General features: G+C 42.1%; 1 protein-coding gene across 4 annotated transcripts in view; it reads right to left on the minus strand.

Annotated features, from left to right (window-relative positions):
- Positions 1 to 26946, minus strand: part of GSK3B (glycogen synthase kinase 3 beta) — a 264258-nt gene that overhangs the window by 131191 nt on the left and 106121 nt on the right. For all 4 annotated transcript variants that reach the window (XM_074974595.1, XM_074974579.1, XM_074974570.1 and 1 more), the window contains exon 3: positions 11564 to 11647. In XM_074974595.1, the coding sequence (XP_074830696.1) occupies positions 11564 to 11647 (84 nt within the window). The remainder of the gene's footprint in view (positions 1 to 11563; positions 11648 to 26946) is intronic.

Here is a 26946-nt window from a genome sequence, read left to right on the forward strand (position 1 = left end):
CTGTCAGGGGGCAGGGGTGTAGATAGGGATCGGGGCACTCAGGGAACCGGGGGGAGGTGGGGGGTCGGTTACGGGGTGGGGTCCCAGGAGGGGCAGTTAGTCCCAGGAGGGGGTGCTCAGGGGACAAGGAACAGGGGGGGTTGGATGGGTCAGAGGTTCTGAGGGGGACAGTCGGGGGCAGGAAGTGGGAGGGGACGGATAGGGGGCGGGGGCCAGGCTATTTGGGGAGGCACCGCCTTCCCTACCCGGCCCCCCCATACAGTGGCCCTTGGGGCAAAAAGTTTGCCCACCCCTGGTCTAGGACACATTGCTTGGGAAACTCTCACAGCTGCTGCTCAAACTATACCTGTTCAGTGGACATAGACACCTCAAGTCTCCAGAATTGACAATCTGCCACCATGCACCAGTGCTGCTGATTTTTAAAAAAGTTTATTAAAGAATCTGAATAACTGACGTGCAAGTTGGGGCCCCTCTGAATAGTTCCTTTTTCTCCAGGACCTGTTGGAATCCAGAAAGTTCCTTCATTTCCCCCCACATTTTATATCTCCATCTTTCAAACACTGTCATGACTATCCTTCCAGCCAAGGCTGCATGGCTAAGTCCCCACCTGGAGCCAGTTAATGCTCTTTCTTAATCAGATGGCTTCGCAGTAATTATTCCCATCACTGGCTTTCCCCATCCTCTCCCACCAGACTTAACACTTGGCCCCTGAAACATGCAAGTCTCTGCTGACCTGGAGTGTGAGCAAGATACCAAGAGACTACACATTTAATCCAATCTGCTATTGCAGTGCACAGTACTATCCTGACATTTACTTAACACTTAGACTGAGGTGTTGTATGGGAGTAAATTTCTATTCCTGAGCTGGATGGACTTTTGGCTGTGTGCCCTTACAGGCAAGGCCAACAGGACTAAAATCAATTACACCATGCAGCAAAACAGTCAGCATTTTGCCTGCTATTCATGCACTACCCACGCTTCCATTTTGATTACTGTGGATACCAAACACCTATTTGAAACAGATTAAATATTACATAATCAGAAGCATAATTACCAAACAAAAGCAATATATGCTTTTAAGTTTGTGCACACATCTCTTCAGTGTCTTGTCTCCCTATTGTAAATGTGGAAATTAAATACATGGACTGATCAGATTATTAAATGCTCTAACACAACCATGTAAAAACAGTTATGAAATACTACAATGAAACTAAACGAGAATGCAGATAATAAAATTTGGCATTGCGACCTCCATTATACCTGCTTTCACTCAACTGAATAGTTTTACTCAGCCGTCCCTGATCAAGTGGGTTGCCTTGTGCAGAAAAATGCTTTAAAACATGAGAACATTCTGAAATAGACATCACAAAAAACATTCAGCTTGCCCAGCTTTATTCTCACTTGGAATACAGTTCAAAAAGCTTCTTTCAGCAAAGTCCTGTCAAAAAAATAGCCAATGCTTCAGCCAATCACAATTTTACATTTGAGTGACAGGCTAAATGTAAAACAGCAATCTTCAGCCTTGTGGAATTATAGCAAAACAGAAAATCGTAAATTAGAAAGCACACCTTCCTATTACACTTTGATCTTCCAGAATCAGGCTGATAGGCACATAGGTTTCCTGTGCATGATCTGCCCAACACAAGCCAAAAGAGCAACATGATCGCTAGCGCCCAACAGGTTGGCATACCAAGATCTCCTGGACCAGCCTACAATGCCTTCAGAGGTCTGTCCCTCTGAAGACTGTTTAGAACCCTACAGATGACAGATAAGATTATCAAAGGTTGGTATGGAAAACATTCGCTTTCATTAAGAGAATACTGCACTTTCCAATTAATCAATCCATCAATCTTCCCTGTAGGGAAGCATTCCCTACTATTCGGCCTCTCTTTTTCTTTGCACTACTGCTTGGTACTGGCTTTGCACCGCGCCAAAAAAATAACTCCCCCTCCTGGGAATTTATAGCTTTGAAATAAATAATTGTAAACTGTTCTGTCTCTCTTAGTAGTCATCTGGCCCACTACTGAACACATACAAAAAAAATCTTTCCTCATAACTCAAACCAGAAATGGTGATGAAAGTTTATATGGAATGCATCCAATAGCTCAAATTCCTAGGGACAGGAGAGGACATCTGCTCATGAATCCACTGAAAGCCTTTATCTTCTTAGTGAGGCATGAGATACAGCTATTGCAAAAATAAAGCACAGATCTCCCTTTTCTTGGCTTTCTCAGCCACTGAAATCAATGACTCTCTAGGACCAAAGTAAAGGAAGTCTATTCATGGTCCACTTGCCAAAACCCATCTTCTTCTTGGTGGCTGCTATACCCTCCTTCCCTCTCCCTTTGTACCTGATACTCCCTTCCACTGGCAACTATTGCCCTCTTTTTCATTAGTTCACTTAGTTATTCTACAAGTCTCTACAAGTAATAGAAATTAAAGAAAGGAAAATTTAGTCTAGAAAATTCGGGGGGAGGGGTGCGAAGGAAGGCAGGAAGTATCCTAGTCATGAGATTTATTAAAGGGTGCAGGGTCTCCAGTATATCCGCCTTCATAGGAATATGGTCTTTCTGAGGAGATCTAGCACTCCTCTTGCATGAGGCTTTCCTTGTTTTGCTCAATCTGTCTTTCAAAGATCTAGAATGCAATTGAGCTGTTGGAACTGATGGGGAGCTGGGGTCCAGGGGAGTCTTTGGGCCTGAATCTGAAGCCGGATGAAGGGAGCACTCCATCACAACTTTTAGTTCTCTGTCCATCTGGAGCAACTCTTGAAGCTTGTGCAGATCTTGCACTTTAAAGACACAGGCATATCCCTGAGGCAGTGATGTCAGAGTCAGCAGGTGGTTACCTGAGGCAGGAGTAGATGCAGACTAGAGCTGGGGCTGCTAGCGTGGAAACAGGCAGGAGCAGGAGCAGTCTGTTGAAACTACTCACAATAGAAATGCTCCTGACCAGGTAGTGATGTTGAACAGATTGGACAGACTGCTTCCCTTCGGAGCCTATATACCTACCTCAGCATCACCTGGGTGGGTCCTCAACTCTGGATTGGTTGAATGGTGTGGGGCCTATCAAAAGACCTTCAGGTAATTGCCTCTGATAACTCTCAAACTCTGGCTCAGGGATGACTCATCAGGCTTAAGCTGGGTCAGGGATGACTCATCAGGCTTTAGCAGGCTCAAAGATCACATCACCCCTACTTCAAAAGGTGTTTACCAGGTGTCTTCAGTTTGTCAGGATATGACCAGTGGAATTTCCCAAAGTAGCTGGGGTACATCCTGGCTGTCAGCTGCTTCCCATGAGTGATCAGCTGGACCACTGCCCACCCAATCAACAAGGTACATGAGCTTCTCTTGGAGAACCTTAAGTCCAAGATCTGCCTCACCGGGTATACTTGCTGCCTCTGGACCATGACAGCGGGGGGGGGGGGGGGGGGGGGGAAGAGAGAGCGAGAAAGAGACAAAGAAAGAGAGAGAGAGACAGACAGGAGAGTAGGTGGCTTTATCTGTCCAGGAAAGGAGTTTATCAATATACTTTTTCAGCAGGGATATATGAAATACCAGATGCATCATCATCATATTGGCTAACTGGAGTTTGAAGACTACCAGGTTAACCTGTTGGATGATCTGGAATGGACTGAGATACCTGTAATCCAGCTTTCTTGAGGGCTAGGCAGCGTCCTGGTGCTGCATCTAGTGTCATACTTTACCCCTGACCATGATGTGCAAGAAAGACTTTACAGGCAACTGTAGTTTTGGTCACCAGAAATTGAGAGACCAGCTTCATTGTTTCCCAGTGACCGAAGTGGCCATCCAGGAGCGAGTCATGACACAACCAGAATATGGCCAGATGTTGTTGACCTCTGGGGACCTAGATCTGATCCTGGAATAAGAGAACACTATTCTTTATCAAGAAGTTTGAGTCGGGGCTGGGGCTGGGGCTGGATCTGTACTGGTGAACATTAATTTCACCACAAACAGATTGTGAGGCAGGGAAGACTTCACAAGGAACAGTTAATCATTGTTGATTAGTACGTTGACAAAATGGCAAGGCTTCAAGACCCTGGTGGGTCTATCTCCTTTGTACAGGTGCTGGTCCTGGTGAGGTAACATGTCAGGCTTACCATTCTGGGTACCAGGACAACAGGTCAGGATGAAATCAAATCAGGAGGAAAAAAAGGTACCAATAGATCTGGCGCTGAGAGCCTTTGCATTTCATAGGTACTCCAAATTCTTATGATCCATGAATACCTCAACCAGAAAACATGCACCTTCCAAGGGACGATCCCATTCCTCAAAGGTGGCAGTTCCTTGTGACAGACTTCATAATTCTGTTCCACAGGTATCAACTTTCAGAAGCAGGATGCACAAAGATGGAGAACGCTCAGAGATCCACGATGCTAAGAGCACTGCTCTGACCACAGAGTCAGAGACGTCTGCTTTAAAAATGAAGGGTTGTCAGGTCCGGATGAAATATGATGGGCACTAATGTAAATGCTTCTTTCAGTTTATCAAAAGCAGACTGGGGTTCCTGATTCCAAACAAAGGCAGTGTCCTTCAGGAGCAGCTGGGTAACTGAACCACCTTCAAACACCCCTTGATGAAAGTGGCAAATCTCAGGAAGCACCGGACATCAGAGATTTTTCTCAGAGCTGCCCAGTCCACAACTGCAGACACTTTTTGGGGATCCATGCTTTACCCATTGGGGGAAAATGATATAGCCTAAAGTCAGAGGTGCATTGAACTCTCACTTCTTGGGTTTCCCATACAGGTCATTTGCTCCAAAACACTTAAGTATCAACCAGATGCATTGGTCATGAAGGGCTTGATTTTCCAAGATGAGAATGTTGTCTAAGTAGATCACTACAAACTGGTCCAGAACATCCCTAAATGTGTCATTGACAAAATGCAGGAATGTGGTTGGGTTGTTGGAAAGACTTGAAGGGCATGATGAGGTATTCGAAATGGCCACAGCAGGTGTGAAACTACCTTCCAATCATGCCACTTGTACTCACTTAAAATTCTCTCTTTGTAGTTAAATAAACTTGTTTTATTCTTTAATCAAAACTAATTGAGTGTTGTCTTTAAACTGAACTGTGTGGCTAACTCCATTTAAAGTGGCAAACGGTTGTATGTTGACCCTTTACAGGAGGAACAAACCTCCAATATCTGGACTGTCTACAAGAGGGCTGGACAGTGCAGAACACACATTTTGTGAGGAAAATCCGGGACTGGGACTGTGTTGGTGTCACTCTGCAACTGGTAGCCAAGGTGGGTGTAAGCCAGAGTGTGTCTGATGTGTGGCTGGCAGGCTGCAGCTATACACAGACACTCAATGGTGTTACCTGCTGCCTGGAAGGCTGTTCGTGAGCAGCCCAGGTGGGAGCCTCAGCACAAAGGATTGTGAGGCCCCCACGATTGCAGGGCAGGTTGACACAACCTCTTACTGGTCTGGACTTCACCCTGGAATGTCATACCAATGTACAAAGTAATGGGACTACTGAATCCCCCCAAAACAATCCTATCCTACCTCCTTTCCCACCCTCCTCTTCATGGCCAGAAGTTTAAGAAAAAGAGGCTTTTAAAAGAAAAACATATTAACCACCTGCTGTAAGCTGACTCAATCAAAAGCTATAGGGAAACAGTACTGAAAAAGAAGAACTCTAACTCTCCTAATTAATTAATGCATAATGGCACAATAATAATAATGGCACTCCACTTACATAGCTCTTTCCACAACTTCATTTTTTCAGATGGGGAAACTGATGCAAGGAACAATTTTATTCTAAAAGGATTGCTTAAAAGGAGAGAAATTGAAAGGAAAAAAAGATTTTCAGCTGAGATTTGAAATGATTTAGTACCACTGAGGTGAAGAGATACACAAAGGTTGTGGCAGACGGTACAACTTCAGAGGAAAAGGTTTTCAAACCAACTATAGACAGATTTTGTGGAAGTGTGAAAAGACACTGACATCCCATAAAGTGAAGGGGGAGACCACGGAGTGTTTGAAACACGTTGAGCAATGTGGCCACACTGTGTGAGGGAAATTTAAGCACATATTTTGGGACAGAAAAATGGACATGGATAAGGCACTAGTCACAAACACAGCAACTTTAGCCTCAATTCATTGGTGTGATGCTAAGCCCCTGCCTTTCCCTGGGATTCTTATGTCACTAGACCTTGCTTAGAGAATCTTTCTTTGTATCAGGTTCTAGAGAGCTTTTCCCAGACCTGAAGAAGAGCTCTATGGAGCTTGAAAGCTTGTCTCTTTCACTGACAGAAGTTGGTCCAATAAAAGATATTACCTCACCCATCTTATATGTCTCATATCCTAGGACCAATATGGCTACAACACAGAAAACGTGTAATTATTTTCATTCATTCTCACTACTGCCCACAGAGTTCTGAATGGCAGCAGTAAACCTGACCAAAATTATACTCTGATTCGCAAAGTTCTGAGCAGCAGTGGTGTCCCAGGGAATGCCTGTCTGCAGACTCAGGAGAACACTATATTAGATCACATTAAGAAACTCACTTTTGTAAACATACAAGTTAGAAACTTAATTTTAATTAAAGTTTAAATTCTGCAGATATTGATGGGTTAGGACCTCAATTGTCAGGACAAGCTTTCTTCTCACCAGTGACTGATGGTGATGGGGGGGGGGGGGGTAATGATTATGGGTTAATAACTGAACAACTTTTTTAAGCTTACAAGAATAAATTAATGAAAAAATAAAATTGAATTTTGCTGTGCTAGAGAAGTTCCCACACATTTTCACAGTGTGGAGCACATCTTAGAACAACTGTGTGTTGTAGATAATCTACCTACTCACTGGTGATTGCACAGACCTCCCCCACACCTTCACAATTCCTTAACATCCCTGTTGCAACTACAGCAACTGCTCGCCTGGATGAAGTAATATTAGGAAAGTACTTATGTATTTTTAGCTTCCCTTAATATAATTTAGCAGCTGGAAATGAGATGCCAGAACCATGTGACCATCTAGCAGTCTGTGAATCACTATCAGGAAATATCAAAACAAAAAATTTTGTTTCAAAACAACATTTTGAAACAAAATTACAGTTTTCATTTTGACAAAATATATTCAAATGACTGTCCACTCAAAACATTTTTATTTTGGTCAAAGTTTTGTTTTGAGATTTCTGACTCAAAACTTTTTCAAATTTTTCATTCCTTAAGAATTTTCTGATATTTTGACTTTCGCTTCTGATTTGAAAGGGAAACTAGTTTAAAAGTACTGAAGTTTCCAGCAGGCCACTTTCTGCGCACCTATAATCACAAGTCAGAGATATAGGGAGTTGTAGAAGTTAAATATGTATGTAAGTGTAACTTTCAGGTTTCATGTTTGTTAAAAAAGTTAGATTCAAGTCAAAGAATTTCTAAAGGCCTAGCCATTACCATCAGATAGATTACCGTGGACATCACGAGAGGTGGGTTTTGCATACTGCATAAGATTCCCTGTGTCATCCTACTAAATACAAACCCAGAGATTTTTAGGCCTCTCAGATTTGCTTCCCAGAGGGCAATACATCAAACTGCAAGGTAGTCAACTACCTTCATCTCACACTGGAGGAAGATTCCTGTACAACTATCAGCACCAATAATTAGGCATCTCAAGGCCATATTTTCAGAAGTGTTCAACACTCACATCTGGTGCTTTTTTTTTTTTTGTTTGTCTATTTTAAAACAACAGCTCAGCACCTATCAGCAACCACTGAGAACAATGAGGTGCCGAGGCTGAGCACTTATGAAGTGTGGCCCCTCAACTTCAAAATTGGTGTAAGTCTGAAAAAAAGGTCAGTAACCAGATATGGAAATATTTATCCTCCTTTATGCCAACTTTCCAAGTGCCATTTTGCATAGCACCAACAAAGATGGCTGCAACCGGCCCTATACCAAACAGGAAAAACTACATTATTTAAGCCGTCCTGTGCACCGCTTCACCCTCCCATATTGACAGTCTGGGCTTTGTCCCATTTCTCAACAGGACAGTTAAAGTCTCAAGCAAAGACAAAGAACAATGAAGTTAGCTGTTCTTAGCTGCATATATGAATTCATTAAGAATACTATTTTATGTACCACCACCATGATTTTCTCTGCCCGTCAACTTCAGGAAAAGTGCTGTGAGCAACACTGACCTCCATACCTGGCCTTCAATGACCTCACAAAAGCATTTGACTCTATCAATCATGAGGCTGTGGAGAATTCTCCTTAAATTTGAATGCCTGCCAAAATTTATTGCATTCTCTGACTCCTCCATGACAACATGTTTCTGACTGTTGTCAGCAATGGATCTGAAACAGACCCCTTCCTAGTCAAGATAGGAGTAAAGCAAGGTTGTGTCAGCTCCAACCTTTTTCTCCATCCTCCTTGCCGTCATCCTTCTTCTCATCCGTGACAAGCTCCTCTCTGGCCCGGACATTCAATACAGAATGGACAGCAAGCTCTTCAACCTCAGTCGCCTCCGATCCAAGACAAAACGATCACTAAGGCTACGAGTTTGTCACGGAGGTCATGAAAGTCGACCTCCGTGACTTCTGCAGCAGCCAATGCAGCTCACCCAGGGGCTGCCTGAGCAGCTTAAGCAATCCCTGAGCCAGCCGCAACAGCCACTGCTGGGGCAGTCTCGGGCCACCATGTCCTTCTCCCGCAGCGGTAGCAGGAGTTTGGGTGTGGGCTCAGGGCTGGGGTGCAGGAGGGGGTGAGGCCTCTGGACAGCGCTTACCGGGGGGGTGGGGGGTAGGCGGGATGACTCCCTGGATGCGGTTCCCGGCCGATTGGAGCTGCGGAGGCAGCGCTCGGGGCGGAGGCAGCGCACAGAGCTGCCTGGCCATGCCGCCACCTAGGAGCAGAGGGAAGGGGATGTCACTGCTTCGGGGAAGCGTGAAGCCAGGCAGGTAGCATGCCAGCCCTGCCCACATGCACCCACTGCACCCCTGGGCTGACCCCCTCATTCCCTGCAAGATTTAGTCAGGGGTATATAGTACTAGGCTATGGAGAGGTCGCCAGCCATGAATTTTTGTTTACTGCCCATGACCTGTCCATGACTTTTACTAAAAATAGCCCTGACTAAACACAGCCTTAACTATCACTAAATCAGTCACTGAACTCCAATATGCAGATGGCTATGCCCTGTGCGCTCACTCAGAATATGACCTTCAAAAAAATAGCCAACACTTTCTCTGAGGCCTATAACCAACTTGGTCTCACACTCAACACCAGGAAAACTAAGGTACTCCACCAACAGGCTCTGAATCACCAGGATCCTGCTCCGGTAATTCATATCAATAAAGAAACCCTGGAGAACATAGAGCACTTCTTTTACCTCGGCAGCTACGTATCACACAAAGCTGACATTGAGGAGGAAATTCAACAGTGCCTTCAAATGCGCCAGTGATGCTTCTGGACACTTGAGAAAACATCTTCAAAAATCGTGACATTAAGAATCAAACCAAGCTTCTCATGTACCAGGCCATTGTTGTCCCTGCTCTCTTATATGGTGCTGAAACCTGGGTCACATACAGTAGACACCTCAAGGCTCTTTAATGATACCATCAATGGTGCCTCTGCAAGATCTTCCGAACCAGTGGGAAGACTGAGGCACCAGCATCAATGTTCTGTCCCAAGACAAACCTCCAGCACTGATGCTATGATCATCCACCAACAACTCCACTGGGCTGGTCAAGTTCTTCGAACGCCAGAAAATCGAATCTTGAAGCAGGTCATGTTCTCACAATTGTGCCACGGCCAATGGACAAGGGTGTGGGGGGAGTTCTTCAAAGACACCCTCAAAGCCAACATGAAGAAGTGCAATATTGACAAACTCATGGGAAACCCAAGTCCTCAATGACCTAAATGGAAAAGGACTTTGTGGCAAGGATCCCAGTATTTCGAGATCCAACAGAAACAGGAAATGGAGAAATGGAATAAAAGGAAAGAGTACACCGCAGCCCCACTCAACAATCTTGATCCACCCCTTCCATTGGGAAACGTCGGCCCCAACTGTGACAAGATCTGTGGATCCTGGATTGGTCTCATTAGCCACCAGCAATAACTGACTATCATTATACGGAAGAGAACCATCCTTGAACCCCGAGGGATCGTGGACTACTATAATATTTTATGTTTCTTTTTCTTGAAAATTACAGTGTAGTATCACAATTTAAACTGCTCATTTCAGCATTTTGAGTCACCTGCCATATACAAACATGGTGGTCAAGTGAAAAACAGTTTCCACTAAAACTAACACAGTCAGTGATCTAGTTGTTTGAACATTGCACCGCTATGTGGTAAAACCTTGTAGAACCCCTGTATTTACGCTGCCTAATGGTTCCTGCTATAAAAGTCCTGGGATTTTTTTTCGGAGACGTTTTAACCCTCTACATTGTTTGCAGCAGACCTTTGAAATTTTGCAGGGAGGAAGCCCTCAGACAAGACATGTGCCTTTTGCTTGTGCCATAAAAGTCTATTCAACGTGGCTAAGTTGTAAACTGTTAAGCCACCACTTCCCTTCTTTTACTTGCATTACTAAGGAAAATTCTGACAACATGCCAAAATTATAACCGAACGTGAACATGGTAACAAACAGAGCCTAAACTGCCATTCAAACAGCAGTGGCACAAATTTGTACTCAAAATGTCAGGGAACTACAAGAGCAGCCTGGGATGAGGGGAAGAAGAAGAGAGCCAGATCAAACTTCCCCCTGACCACAACCTCTGTCACATGGCTTGATAGGTCCATTTTGCCCTCTGGGGGCATCACAGGGGGCAAGTGCGTCTCCAACCCATGGAAGAGGTGGGAAGACCCAGGCTAGACTCCCCGCAACCCCCGCTCCACCATTTTGGAAGAGTAGAGAGACCCCCCCCCCCGCCAAAAAAAAAAGGGGGGGGGGAGGAAAATCCCAAGGCCTGCTTCTTGCACACTCTTCCAGTGTCACTTTCTGACACCAATGCTGAATAGTAAGTTCTTGGTTTGTTTGTTTATTTTTAAGTTCTTTTTCTTCATTTTCCATTTATTACATCATTAACTACAGCTTTTGGTATATGAGGGACAGTTCTGAGATACTGATGGATTTCAGAACTGAAGACACTCCAGTAGTCTTGCTTGACCCCTGTATAACACAGTGGGTGATGTAACACATGAAGTTCTAAAAAGTGGCTGGTGGCCGCTAACATCTTTAATAAAGAAGTGAAGCCTATAGAAACCGCAGCTCCCAGCTATACAATTCTTCATCTTGACGCAGACAGAAGGCTGCTGGAATCAAGACTGATCACTGCATACTAGCAGCCACAGTACCCATGGCCTACACCTCATAGTCAGAAGGTAAGATCAGCTCAAACATGCTCTGCCTTACAGATTTGACGCCCCTCAGCTCAGGAACATCTGAGCTCCTGATATGCACATTTACCATTCTTTTCTTATTCTGGACTCCACTATTTTCAAACTATTTTAATACCCCTAAAAATTCAAAGAGTACAGTATTATAACAATACCGCTAAGTGGCCTTAATGAAGCTTATTGCTGTGACCTCTCAATGCTAACTTACCTTCTCTCCGCTAGAGTAGAAGAAGTATCGCAATCGGACAATGTTACAGTGATCCAACTTTCTCATGATCTGGAGCTCTCGGTTCTAAAAGAGAAAAAGCACCATAAGGTTAGAAAAATTGTTTTGTTTTGTTTTTTTTTAAAAATACTGATGTTACGGTGTAGTGTGCACCTTAAATGTATTGGCCAAGAGCACATGAAAGCCACTGAATCAGGAATGCATTAGGAATGGGGTGTTGAAAAGAAAAAAAGTCTGGAAGTTTAAAGTAGCTCCTTTGTCATAAGACCAAATGTGGTTTAGTCTGTCACATGTTGCTCCTCATTCCTCTTCCTCCAATTGTTTTAACTATAATATTCAAGGGTGCAGATTTTCTTAAACTAAAGAGCACTGTAATTAAACAACCAACCCAAGGTGTCGAGCACCAGAGTTTGTTGCTGTCAAGCAGATGCAATAAATATTGTATTCAAACTCAGTTAGTTTTCAGTTTGTATCTTCTAAGCTTTGAAAGCTACATATTCTAGTCTGAATGGTCAGCAGGCTTGAACTGTCCACAGAGTGGAATGGTAGTGATTTCACAGTTAAGGCTGCAGCAGGGTTTTAAATCTTTATTTTGAAGATGCTATAAAAGTGATAAAAAACAGAACAGACGTTAACTGACAATAGTTAATTTTTTTCGTGTTGGTTTGGAGCAGTATGGGTAGATACAACTAAGTGATCAAAAATAAATTCAAAAATTTTAAAAGTGATTCCACCTGTTCTTGGAACCTTTTTGTCAGAAATTTCTAGAGTTCATGGATCTGATTTCTGCTTTGGACAATACTACATAGAAGCAGGTACTCTCTTTTTCTTCATAATGTTTCTAAGCCGCTATTGAACAGCGGAGAGAGAGAGCAACAGACAGACAGACAGGCAGGTGAACACATTTCCACACCAAATACTCCTGTTGCCTAAGGCAGTTCCCTGAGCTGGGAATCAGACAACCATGCAGTCAAATCTCACTTCTACTGACTGAAGTCTAACAAGATTTATATAGAACGATCAGAAGGACACTCTGTTTTGCTTGGCAGAATAAAGAAAATTACTGTTAGTGACAAAACATCTCCACTTTGTAGCAATCCAAAAAAGCAATTAATTTAAAATACATTTATAGAGCACGATAAATGTGCATTAGCTCATGACAGATGACAATGGTCCCTGCCTCAAAAAGCTTAAGACAAAGTGAGATGGTGACAAACATAGGTGTGTAGGGAAATAGACTGGGGCCCCACAGTGATGAGCCAACAGTACAAACAAAGAAACAATCCATTTTCCAGACAGTCTTACACTCTAAATTCAAAAATAAATGAAGGGCTAAAGTGTGGATGGGGATAGAACACAAAAGGAGATGTAACTAACAAAGCCATGCCAATTCATGTATTGTTATTGGTACATTCCCCCAACACCATCCCCTAATCACTTCTCCCATGTTCTCTTTTCCACATCTCTCTTTTACCTCTGCCTAAACTGTAGGAGATAGTGTAGCGTATCAGTAGCAAAAAATGTTCAAGCTTTATTAAATAGAGACTAGTCACTATAAAATCAGATCTGAAACTAGCTTTTTATACACATTCAATTTTGAATGTACCCCTACACCTTAACTTTGCCAGATTTCAACTAATATACCTGAAATTTGGCATGCAGCATCCTAGTCAAGGGAAAAATCTTTCTGCAAGACTTGGGGCAAATGGGAAAAGAAAATTGAGAGCTGGGGGGCGAGGGTTAAAAAATTCAGGCTAGTTTCATTTCTGGGTCATTTTCTTAACTTTTTTTTTTTTTTTTTTTTTTTGCTTTGTCACATGCCCAGCCAAAACAGCTTGATTTAGAAATATTAAATTTGTCTTGTTAGCACTGTTACCTCTGACTAACTTTGGGAAGATTTGGAAGGGAGAGAGTGTTTCCATATACCTAAGTGCACATAGCTAATGTCTGCTTTATAAAGCATCACTGTCATAATATGGACTTCATAAGCCATGCATCAGGCCCCCCCCCCCAATCATTACTCTGCAAACTTCAGAAACTGCATGTATCATATGGAGATCTTAAAGTATGCACGGTTCTGACCCTCAGTTCAAGAAGCTTCCTGCCTCCTGCTTCAAAATCCTTTACCATATACCCTTAAGAACAGGTGTTATCTAGGAGGCCTTGAGTTTTAATCCCATCACTGCCATTGACTGACTTTAAATCACACTTTGTATTATATAGCACTTTACAATCGGTGACATTTCACAATACCATTATGAAATTGGCAATTATCTTTGTTTATAGATAAGGAAACTGAGGCTCAGAGAAATGATTGATCAAAAGCCCCACTGTTTGTGGCAAATCCATGGAAACAACACAGGTTTTGTGTATGACAGGCACATAAGCGTCTCAAATTACCTCTCTAATGTGCTTCATTTCTAACCGGGAGAAGCCCGCTCCGGGGGGGAGAAAGAGAGAAGAGAGTTCAATTCTTCAATCATTCTGTCCCTGATCTCTATTAAGATTGCTAAAGAGGAACCAAATATTACCAGCTATGATAGCGTTTTCTGTAAGGCACATTTATTCACTGGGAAGAAGAATGAGTTCATCAACATTTCACACTAACCACTGGACATTCATCATATGGTATCAGCTTTTAGTCATTGGAGAAACAGGTCAAATCTGAACCACTGATCCTAAATACGAAAGGCTCCTTATGCCATCAGTCATTGAGCTTTCTATTATGATAGCAATCTTAATACTTCTGGAGGGTTTTCAAGGTGTTCACATTTCCATTGGAGTACTGAACACAAGATTGGAAATCTGGAAGTTCTGAGATTGAAACTCAGCTCCACCAGTGATTTTTTCATTACATGACCTGGGGCAAGTAATGCCTTTGTTTCAACAGCTTGAAGATGGGGACAGTAATAATTTCACACCTCCAAGGGGTACTGGAAGATAAATCAATGTTTGTACAGTGCTTTGAATGTGTAAAGCACTACACAAATATTATTATTTCAAAAGTATCTTTATAAACTCCTGAATAAGTGTGTGTACTCCAGCTCATACTGTTGCTTCATGAACTTAGCATCTGTATGCCTGATACCATATAATAATACATTCTGGAAATCAGCAGATGTTATTCTAATACTGTTACAAGTTCTATTGTGTCTCAGTAACCCATTCCAGGACAAGTGCGATCTCTGCTGCTCTGACGCCTCCCACTCCTTGCTCCATCTCCTTAGGCTCTCTCCCTAACCATCTGTCTCAGCTCCATGAACAGCTCATTATTCAGTGGTGACAGGAGAGTTAATTCAACCAAACACACAGTAAAACTAACACTTCACATACTAGAATCTAACAGGATAAAATGAAGGATTTTTATTTCTTTAAAGTAAAACCTAACCAATCTCTGAATCACAGTTCACCTGAACAAATTAGATCAGAAATACATAAACAGCTGTGAAATTACAACAATTATTGTGACAGGGAACACATACTAAAGTTGATGATGATTAAAATAAAATAGTCTAATGCTAAAAATATGAAATGCAGTAAGCTTTTAAGGACCCATTTTTCTCATATTAGTACTCCCAGCATATAAATTTCCTTGAACAGCCTAAATAAACAAAAGCCACTCACTTTACAAAGTAGCATCTTACCAAGTAGTTCCCATCTACAGTGACTGTTCTTGCCTTGGAAATCACTCAAATCATAGCTTTTGAAATAAACAGAAAAGCTCCAAATAAAATGTCACAAGCAGATGAGAAAGTGTGAATGAAATACAGCATATAAAATCAACTTATATTAGCAGAGAGCCTTATTACATAAATCAGTGATGACTACCTTACATATAATTATAACAGATACAATGCTTGTCTAAGTACAGTGTAACTAAAATCATTTCAGAGACACAGCCAAGAAAGGCTGACAGAGCACATCCAAAGTAGAGGGTGGATGAAAACACAAGACCTCTGCTCATACCCAGTAATGCCTCTTTTTTGTATTCCAGAAGCAACAATCCAGACAGTGACTTGGGTGATAAATGTGTAAAGACAAGCTTCACCTGGAACAGTGGCTCTCAAACTCTGGGTCAGGACCCCAAAGTGGGTTGGGACCCTGTTTTAATGGGGTCACCAGGGCGAGCGTTAGACTTGCTTGGGCCTGGGCCCGAAGCTGAAGACTGAGCCCCACTACCTGGGGCTCAGTCTTCGGCTTCAGGCCTGGGCAGCGGGCTCAGGTTACAATCCTTCCCCAGGTGAAGCCCTTCGGGTTTGTCTTTGGCCCCCCAACCAGGGATGGCAGTGCTCAGGCTTCAGGTTTGGCCCTCCAGCCCAGGGTGGCAGGGCTCAGGCATGCTCAGGCTTCAGTCCCCCCTCCTGGGGTCACATAGTAATTCTTATTGTCAGAAGGGGTCGTAGTGCGATGAAGTTTGAGAACCCCTGTCCTAGAATATCTTCTATCAACAATCCCACCAAATATTACTATACCAGTTTTCTCAAAAGCAAGGAAAAGGCTTGGTATAAAAAGGCTTTTAAAAATTTTCTTTGGGAGTAGAGTATGGTTTTTTACACGTTGTACATTTCCAAATTTCTACAAACCTTTGCTTACCCATAGCTACAAACCATAGAGCAGTTAGTCTAAATCAGAACTATGATCTCACTAGGCATTAGTGAATGTCCAGCCCTCATTCCCAATTGCCACACTGGAGAACAAAATAAAGATTCATTTATAGTGAAATAAAGAATTCCTGAAGCACACATTCTTTTGACAGGTTTCAGAGTAACAGCCGTGTCAGTCTGTATTCGCAAAAAGAAAAGGAGTACTTGTGGCACCTTAGAGACTAACCAATTTATTTGAGCATAAGCTTTCGTGAGCTACAGCTCACTTCATCAGATGCATACTGTGGAAAGTGTAAAAGATATTATATACACACAAAAAGCATGAAAAAATACCTCCTCCAACCCCACTCTCCTGCTGGTAATAGTGGTCACTTTAGATAAGCTATTACCAGCAGGAGAGTGAGTTTGTGTGTGGGGGGGGGGGGGGGTGAGAAAACCTGGATTTGTGCTGGAAATGGCCCAACTTGATTATCATACACATTGTAAGGAGAGTGATCACTTTAGATAAGCTATTACCAGCAGGAGAGTGGGGTGGGAGGAGGTATTTTTTCATGCTTTTTGTGTGTATATAATAAGATCTTCTACACTTTCCACAGTATGCATCCGATGAAGTGAGCTGTAGCTCACGAAAGCTTATGCTCAAATAAATTGGTTAGTCTCTAAGGTGCCACAAGTACTCACATTCTTTTGAGAAACACTGAGCATTAAGGGGCTACAAACAGATCTCTTTGCAACTTATTTTCAGTTTGTGTTATTCAGCTAAAACCAGAATGAAAGGGGGGGTGTTCACACGTGAATCTAGAAAGTTAAACTCTTAAGTTTTTCTTGGTGATAAAATCATAAAACCTGATGTGCCAGAAGTGCCCCTTCGGTGATAATTATTCCACCAGTTCTAAAACACTTTTCCTAGCCCGGAATGCCAAAGAGACTACCTATACAGCTTATTACTTTAAATTAACCTGTTTGCCCGTCCCACATTTCAGTTACAAAAATTGACTGGACATGCTCAGATTATAATAATCCTGTAATATAACAAATAAAGGTTGCTTCATGTCTTCTTTCTAGCCTTCTGGAAGAAGCGCTTTCTCTAGTCTCCCCCATAGGTTCCCCACCCAGCCGTGAAAATTCATCAGAACACAAGTAAACTGCAATGGATTTAGAACTGGAGAAGCAGGAAATGGGCTTGAATTACTGTACTCTGCTATTGTAGACCAGGAAAACAGCTTTTCTTTACAACAGAAGTTCACAATGTTATTCACAGTATGAACCTTTCCTTGATCAAGAGATTGATCACAAATGGAAGGCACTGTGCCTGGTCCCCCTGCTTTCCTAGACATACGCCCTAGCTGCCTTTATTCTTTACTAGGTGCTTCCTAGGACAAACCTTTCCTGCTGGTGGCTGACAGTTCTAGTCTCACTGGTATCCCCACTTGCTGAAGACAGGCCTTGCTTTGTTTCCTCTTATTTATAGCAGCAGCATATAGGAGATGGAGTTACGCTTGCTTTACCTCATTTCCACCTATATTCTCAGATAGTTTAGTGCTTCTGAACTTGCATCTACCTTGAGTTGGAACAAGTAAAGTGAACGAAGAAGCTGCTGAAAGCTTTTGTATAGATCTCAACTGTATATTCATATCAACATATCATCTGGATCCAGACATGCAGGGAGTTCCTTCAGATAAAGGCATTTGGGTTTGGGCCCTTGTGCTTCAGAATGAGTGTTTTAAAACCTCAGGAGAGTTCATTGAGGCTGGTTTCCTCTGCCATGAACATCAAAACTTGTCTACACAAGTTTAGCTTAGTGGGTTAGACAAATGGAACATTGTACTCCACACATGGAATTATTCAGGAATATCTACATGTGTAGACAAGCCCTTAGAGACTCTAAACCCATTCTACCTCATGTGTCTTACCTGGAGACAGGCCCTAGTTCTTCAGAACAGACAAGGCGTATTGAATCTTCTCTAATTCACTCAGACTGCAATGCAGGAATGAACCACTGCCCACTATTTCAGCAATAGAATTCCTTTGCTGAAACAAGTTAGGCCATGGCTTTAAGTAATGGTCCCTTCTGGCCTCGGAATCTATGAATTTGTATCATGTTATATGGTTACACTGCAGACAAATGAAAGCGGACCCAAGGACAGTAAAAACTTCAATAATTTCAGTGTTCTTGTCCTGGTCCTCCAGGAACCTTCTAAGCAAAAATTTTGAAACCATCTTACCACTGATGTCAAAGCACAAGTGGATAACAGACGCTTGCAGGGTCAGGCCCAAAGATAATCATTTTTAGGAAGGCCTTGACCTTCCTACAAGATTGTTAATCCTTAGAATAGCATTGTTCTTTTTGTTAGTAGGGAGATTGTCGCATCTATCCTGGATTTTCCATGAACACAGCTGTCTCTTGTACAGTCAGAGACAGAGTTCTAATGGTTTTGCTAGAAGCTGCACTTCTGCAAAAGTAACGAGTGACTCACTGCAGATAGGCGGAATCTGGGTGCCCCGTAAGATGAAGGCTTTATGGGATCTGCCCAGGCTTCAGTTCCAGAAGACTCTCTTGTTTGAGCTTCAGTGACTGACCTGGGGAGAAGTGCAGGTAGGTCCAGTTTTCTAAATGTACACACACACACACACACAAAATGTCTGCATCTTCCTCCTCTTTCCCCTCATCATGATCTCCATCCTCCCACAGATCATCTTCTTCAGCCAAGGTCTCCTATTATGACCTTATTAGGTTCAATTTCCTCTGTATACTCCTCAAATGGTCGGAGGAACTAATGCAGTCTTCTCAGCCATGAGCTAGGAAGGCAGTGATGGAGCAGCAGAGATATTCCCCTTCTGCATTTGTTTGGATGCCTGAATGGTAAAGTGTAAAAACTCCACTGAATCTAGAATTATTGAGGAGTCTTCTGTACTACAGAATTTTGTTCTTTGTGGTGAAGAGACCCATGTGATGTGATGATGAGATCTTGTAGGGTAGGGAACATTGGATTTCTGGCCTCCTTCTTATTCCCCTCTTGCAATGAGGGCCGTGAAGAGCAGGACAATGAGAGAAAGAGGAGCAAGGTTGGCTTTGTGCCCTTGTTTGAGCAAGCCTGCCTTTGTTTAGCTGGGGATGTTGACCTGATCAGACAAATTGCTAAACAAATTGCATCCCTGTCCCCACCTTGGACATCATCATCAGAGGACTGGTTCATCTGATCATGGCTGAGTCGCTAATCAAGTGGTTTCTCCTGGTATCCAAGTAGTTCTTCTGCCCCTCTGCGAGGTCTGTTCTTCCTCTCTTCCAGGGGGAATGCCAAGTAGAGCAGCTTTTCAGTCTCCCCACCTGGGTTGCTACACAGGAGTTGGTGAGGGAGTGCCTACTAAAATTGCTGCTGTTAAAGAGAAGCTACCACTGTCAGAATAGCTGTTTTGAACTTCCTCCACTACCATCACATGGATCAAACAAGCAGATTATTTTGTGTCCCTTGAGTGCTTCCGGTGGCCAAGACCCCAGGTGTGCTTCTGGAAGTTCGAGGGGCTGGGCTAGAAGACTTTGCTCTGTTATGCTAGCGGGATAGGAGATTGTGCCTGTTCTGTCTTGGTCCTGAGTGATGATAAAGTCAAGCAAATGTAGGGACAAAGCTACGCTTATATCTGCTGTCCTCCCTCTCCATCTTGCTATGTCTTATAGTGGAAATTACCTTTGCCGCAGTGGCTGAAAATAGCTGAATGGAACTTCTGGACCTGTTTACTAGATGAGTCCACCTCTGGGCTCTCCAGAGTGTTTCCAAAAGACAGCCTTGATAAGGTAAGGAGCTCCTCCTCCCAACTAGCCTCCCTCCACATTTGAAGAAGAAAGGTGCAATGCTAAGTTGTATAGGGGCCTGGCAACGAAGACACATGCTGGCCACATCACCTCTGCCTGGTCAGCCACTTTGGATGCCAGTTGCAGGAGTTTGGTGCATATAGGATGTGCTGTGACAGAGCATTTCTTAGACCTCTTTCTAGCCACCTTCCTACTAGAGAGTGAGATTCCCCCCACACACATATGCTGAAAAACAAACAAGTGGAAGTTTGAGATGGTTAAACCTTATTATATGGGGGTTTATAGCCATCAAGACCTGCTCGCAGAGAGGAATTATAATCCAAGCACCTGGATTTGCTGTAAGAAATCAAAGCACACCATAGCTGCAGTAAAGGGAAAGTGAATCTAACAGTATTCGGATGAAGAACTGTCAGACTAGATACTGAGCCACAGTGCTCCATAGGCCATAACAGAGGATACCATGCTGCCAAGGAACAAGCAGAATTGATCAAAATCAGCTTGTTCTCCCTGAACCCCACTAGCAGAGGCCAACTCCTGCAATCTCTCTCACTAAGAGCCTAACCTAACAGATTATATAGAGATAGCTGGCAACCAAAGCCTCCCACACTTTCAAATGTCCTCCTGAAATGTGTCCCAAACACTCCCGTTCATTAGGTCTTTGAATGCTGTCCCTACTCCCTACAACAGGTTATATTAACTGATTCCTAGAGACAGAAATAAATAAAACACAGACACCAATCTGGGAATCAAGAACCTGGTTCCATTTCAAAAGGCAGGTGCCAGTCCATCATCTTGCAGAATCCTGTATTTCTTCCTGTTTATCCAAAACTGCCATTGAAATAGAATTTGGGGGGAAGAAGAAATGTAGAACCGAGTCCTAAGTGTTCAACTAGCATCCCTTGAAGTCTTCTCTAGATTGGGAATTTGCCCCAAGCCCCGCACTTAATGGCTAGTCACCAATGCAAATCTCAACTGCAGACAAGAAGTTTCAGGAAGGGATAAACTCCCATGTGAATCGTGGCCTTCCTTGTCTATGCTTGGGATTTGAACTGGTGCAGGCCACTGATTGCTTGAATTGGTGCAAATTTCCAGTGCAGACATGACCGAAGTCTGCAATGTCTCACTTTTTAGCATGGGGCTTGCACGTCTCAGGGAATAACTGAATGACTAATAATAGTAAGCCCCTGAACAGAGTGTGGAAAGCCAATCAATGATCATATCATCATCACCTACTGTCTGGGTTAATACAGGACAACACTTGGAAAAAGAAAAATGATATTTATCAAAATGAAAGGTAATCCACATCCATGATATTTTATTAAAAAACCCCACAGAACAGCCATCATCCAGTTAGTGCAGGCCAATTGGTAATTATTAAATATTTTCCATCTAGTTTGGTTACAGCACAGGTCAGGAAGTCAGTATTCTTCTCAGAGACCTGCCATTGAACAGTACAAATAGCACAGGAGGGGGGCTGAGGCTTAATTACTGTTCATAAAACACTTTGAGATCCATCCTCAAAGGTGCTGGAGACACATGAACTATATCAAATTAGTATAATGTTAATGTTCAAGATTTCCCGATGGGAAAAATGTACACCACTGATGGAGACCAGTGGGATGTGGCATAATAATTTTAAAGCAATGAGTATAAGTTGTTTTCTGAGACATTGCTCCCCCCATATTCCACAAACAAGGTAAATCCCATAAATTTAAAATACCACATTTAGAATAATAAAAATATCAATTTGTGCACAGAGTACAAACAAACACTCAGATGTTCCCCTGGACATCAAGTAGTTCCAACAGAAAATCAGATGTTTTTGTACTTGTGCTTGCTGGTCATACTCCCTGTAAACGTAAATAATAGTCACAACAGCACTTTCTATTTTATGTAACTAAAAGCAACGTGAAGGCACCAACTTCCCCCCTCATCCATAAATCCCACAGTACCCAAAAACTTCCCATGACCCATATCCCATAATCCTGAAGGTACAAAAAAAGATTGTGTGATATGGTGGGCCATGGGACAACTGTTTTTGGATGTTGGCCTTAAAAAACTACCAATGCAGAACATCCAAAAAGATCAGAGAACGCAATGTATGTTAGCTACATTTTAGCCAAAGATTACCAGTGTGCACAGAAACCTTCAACCCTGGCACACGTTCAGATTACAGTGGTGAGCACCAGTTCAGAATGATGCAACAGCCGCAGTCTGCCTCATGAGATCAGCATGCACAGCACACTTGGCAGTATCCGAGTCCAAACCAACAGCCTCAGATGGTACAAGCAAGCGTAGGTGGAGCTAAGGGTGAACTGCCAGCCAGCAAGCCAGTGTTTTATTAAAGCTTGACTGATAAGAAATATGCGACTGAACAGGGCTGAAATTAAATGTGCAGCAAAACAGTCTTTAAAATGTGTATGTTCCGGCAATATTAACTCCCTGAATACTGAATGGATTTAAAATCCTAATCACAAAAAGGATAGTGCTAGTTGTCCGATTGGCATGTTGTAGCCATGTACATTTGAGCTTTCTAAAAAAAACTGCACAGTGATTCATGTACAAATCCTTTTGAATGAAGGGATGAGAGGAGAATGTGTGCCTTGTTTCATACTGTAAGGCTGCATGTCAATTCCTTTTTGTTTAATTAATTTTTACTTCCCTCTATTACAAATCCTGACATGAAAAGATTAGCCTGCCTGAACCCCAGCCAGACCAAAAACTACAATCTATTCTTGAATGGTAAAAGGGTTTGCTTCAGAGCAGCATGACCTCTTTATGGAGACTGAGAATACCACTTTTAAACTCCTGATGACTCTGGGAGCGAGGCGACCACATTTAGAACACAAACTCCAATTTACTGCATTGTTCTGCCATTAGACTACTAAACGGAAACACAAAATCATTTTCAAATAGTTGTTTCACATTTGGTGGCTAGGTGAACAGCTCATTTCTAACCTCAGGTTCTGCTGCTTCTATCATCCCCTGCCAATATGCACGTGCATTCATAGAGTTGCTGATTTTTCTAGATTACAGCAGTAGTTACTGTGTGTCCAAGATAGAAATTAGGTCCTAATTTGGAGGAGTAAAACTAGAACAGAAACCCAAGGTCCTGAGTTATGTGTAGTATAACAACTATAATGAGCTCAGATGGTTATTTCTTTGTTTCACAGATTACTACTAACAGGAAGAGTATTTTCTAAAGAAAAACCCTTTGCTTTCTGAGAGAATGGCTGCCTCTGGGCAAGGGCATAGCACAGAGAACTTTAGCACATAGAATTGCAGAACTCTTGCATTATATTCACTTTCCACTTCAGGGAAAACATATGAGGTGGTCCTAGTTATTAGATTCTTAGCCTTCCAGACCAAAAAAAAAAAGCAAGCCTAAAAATCCAGCCATTACACAGAATATCCACAAGATCCACTGCAATCTCTCATCACAACAGGAGCAGGTTCTAATAATCAATTAATAAAATAAGACTCTCTCTTCTGGATACAAGATATTTTCTGAGTTGCTAACCACTGTATTTTATTAAACATTAATTACACCTCTATCCTGATATAACGCGACCCAATATAACACAGTAAAGCAGGGCTCTGGGGAAGGAGGGGAGGGATGACACCGAAATTTTTACGGGACCTGGTTCAACCCCTGGGGGCAGGCAGCCATGAGGGTAAAGAGACAGCCATGGTATAAAGAAGAGATAACTGTTGGTGGTAGAGGAACGGATGGAGCCACCAGGAAGAAATGGGGCTGGCACAGGAGCATTTGGAGACATACTGGGAAGAACAAGAAGTGGGAGAACTAAGGAATCCAGGAGACTGACTGAGCATAGGAATTGCCAAATTGGATCAGACCAGTGGTCCACCTAGTCCAGTACCCCAGCTTCAACAGTGACAAGCACCAGCTCAGTAGAGATTTAAGAGTTCAGCAGCTAAAGGAGCTGAAGGTTTTGTCTGCATTGGGCATGCTTCCCCCCCACCTCCACAGCTCTGATCTGCAACCAGGCAATATATGTGCAATCTTTACAGAACTGAGCATCCCAAGGTTGAGCGGGACTTTCCCTGGAATTGTTGTTCCCCGCTGCTGTGGTGCCAGGCATAGGAACCACAAGCAGGGCTATACTTTAAGTGCTTTCAATGATCCCGCTGCTAGTGCCCAGGCAATGTTGAAAAGGAGGAAGCTGCCTGACTCAAATGCAGAGGGGTAAGGAATAAGGAGAAGGGTGGGGGAAAAAGGGGGATTAAGGGCAGGAGCTCTGGAGGAGAAAAAAACATGGGTAGAGACAAGGGAAGAATGGGACAGAAGGGGGAAAACAGGGGCAAAGGGTCTGTAACACTGATCCCAATCCTTATGATTTTCACGACATATGAGGGTTTTCTTAAAACCCCATATCCTGGATACATGTGTCTTAGGAGAAAATCTCCGCTTTAACTTTAAACAGAAAGTAAGTTTCTAGGATTCACTGCTCCAGAGAAAAAAAGAAAAACACAACCCAAGAGCACTCCAAAGGCTCAGAAACCAGAAGGCAGATACAAAGAACCACAAAATTATTATGTTTTAAAAATCATGATGGGGGGGCTCAACTACTCCTTTTTGAACACTTGGGGTTGGCAATACTGCTGTGAACACTAGAGCACACTCCCCTGCAGAACACGGAACTGAATCCATTCTGACTCAACATTCCTCGGAAGTCTAGCAAATATCTGAAACCCAGTGGCAAAATGTGTGTCATCTCCCTCTAGGAACAGCCTACTACCACCACCAGTTACTTTGTTAGTTCAAGTGGCAGAAGTCTGTGTTGTGCATCTAAGAATTTCAACCCTGCTAATATAGTAGTCCATATGGAGGTCATTGTTGTTCTACATGACAATTTTTTTAAAAATGTGATTTCCTAAGCTTTTAAAAAACTTGAATTGAAAATATAAACTTTAAGAATCAGACAACTTAAATCCGGCTTTCCCTAACTTTTGAATGCTAGACTGTGCTACCTTAATGTTCTTTTAAATATAAGCTTTTTTAAAAATGTCATTTTTATGCTTTGATCATGTCCTGACATTTGGTACCCTCCACCAAACCTGATACAGCAGCTATTTTAATGACGCTGCATATTTTTGCTAGCAGTTCAGCTGCTTCATCCCTGAGCTCCTTCAGAACGTTTGGATAGACACCATCTGACCCTGTGACTTCTTGCTCTTTAGACTTTCAATTTGTTTTATCATCTATTCTTCAGACACCTTGGTCTCCAATAGTACCTTATCTTTCTTACCAGAAAAGAGCAGTATGTCCCCAACATCCTCTGTGCAAAGAAATCATGTATGGTCTCAGCAAGGTCAGGTGTTAAGTTTCTATGGCTCATGATCCTTTGTCTCTCCGTGAGAGTCTGCCAATTTTCATGAAGTGTGGTTCACCATGAGTTTATGACTTGTGAGACAGAACCAAGACCCGAACCATCAGCTTTCCTTTACATGGGAACAACTTTTAAACCCTACTGAGCTGGGATGAATCCAGATTGGTAGTCTACAGATGAAATGTGCTGAAATGACAATGCCCTGAGTTGGCACGTATTGGGGCACAGGATAATTTATAAGCAGACAAAAAGTAAAGAAAAAGCTATGTTGCAAAGTCAAGCACCAAAATGTTACAAAGTGCCAAAATTAAGGGTACCTGTCCAACCTCAATTCTGCTCTCTTGTATGTATGGTTTACCAGGAATGATCACATGCTATTTTTATCCATATGAATCATCTCTCATGCATATATGTACACATGTAATACTTTACCAGAGGTATGAGCAAGTGCAACCTATCTGCCAAATGCATGACATCAAACAGAAAAATGTCCCAAAGTGGGGGGAAAGTGTTAATGTGTAGATAAGACTTTTGTAAAAGAATTTTGAGTAAACAAAACATTCTTTAAAATGAATTTTTTCAACTGAAGCTGTGGGTTCATTATGAGCAAAGCAATCAAATTTAAGAGATCAGTTTAAATTCATTTACAAAGTCTGTTAAAAACAAACTAAGTTTGCAGGTTTATTTATAAAGAATTTACAACAAAATATTCCTTTTTCAATAGTTCTTTTGGCTATAATCCTGAACAAATACAAGCTGGTATAAAGATTTGGTTTTGAACACAGAACTCTAAAAACTGACTACAGAAACCAATTCCTGCTCCTAAGAGTCATCAAGGAATCTCAGGAAGTTTTAACACATTAAATCAGAATTTCAACAAACTCATTTATGCTATTTTGGGAATCTAGGGGCACTGAACCTATTCTTTTTAATATAATTTTGCTACTTTAATTAAATTGTTGCACTTTTATAATGAAAACTGTTGCTTTCATACGCTGAATGTATTACTGCACATGATTGTTCCTTAGCTATCTCATTTATATGAGGAAAATTACAGCTAGCTATGCAAAATTAAAAATGAAAAGAAGCAGTCAGGGGAAAAAAGATGTAACATAGCCATAAACATGGTAAAATTTAGTATACTGGTAAAACTTCCAAAAAGATACACAGAGCTTTCAGTTTTATAATGCATTATTAAGAGACAAAAGAGTGCATGTTTTTTACTTGCAAAACTAAGGGTTCGGCTCTCTTCTTTGCATATAAATGCCCATCATTAACAGTGATATATCCACCTGCCCAGAGGAAAAAAGTATTTTAAAACACCGTTAATTACACTAAACTACAACTTTCCAAATTCATACTTCACAAATTAAAACACAGACTTCAAAACACATGCAGAGAGCACAAAACAAACTGAGTAATAAAACAGTGCTAATCTAGTTCTGCCCATTGGACAGTCAAATCTCTATCACAATTATTGTATCTTAATTTCCCCACTCCATTAGCAAAAACAATCATTTACATTTTAATTTATACAAAAAGCTCTTGCATTTTGCATTTTTAAAATATGAATATAGCTTGCAATTCAATAGCTCAGAA

This window comes from Natator depressus, chromosome 1 (genome assembly GCF_965152275.1).
Source record: "Natator depressus isolate rNatDep1 chromosome 1, rNatDep2.hap1, whole genome shotgun sequence".
NCBI lineage: Eukaryota > Metazoa > Chordata > Testudines > Cheloniidae > Natator > Natator depressus.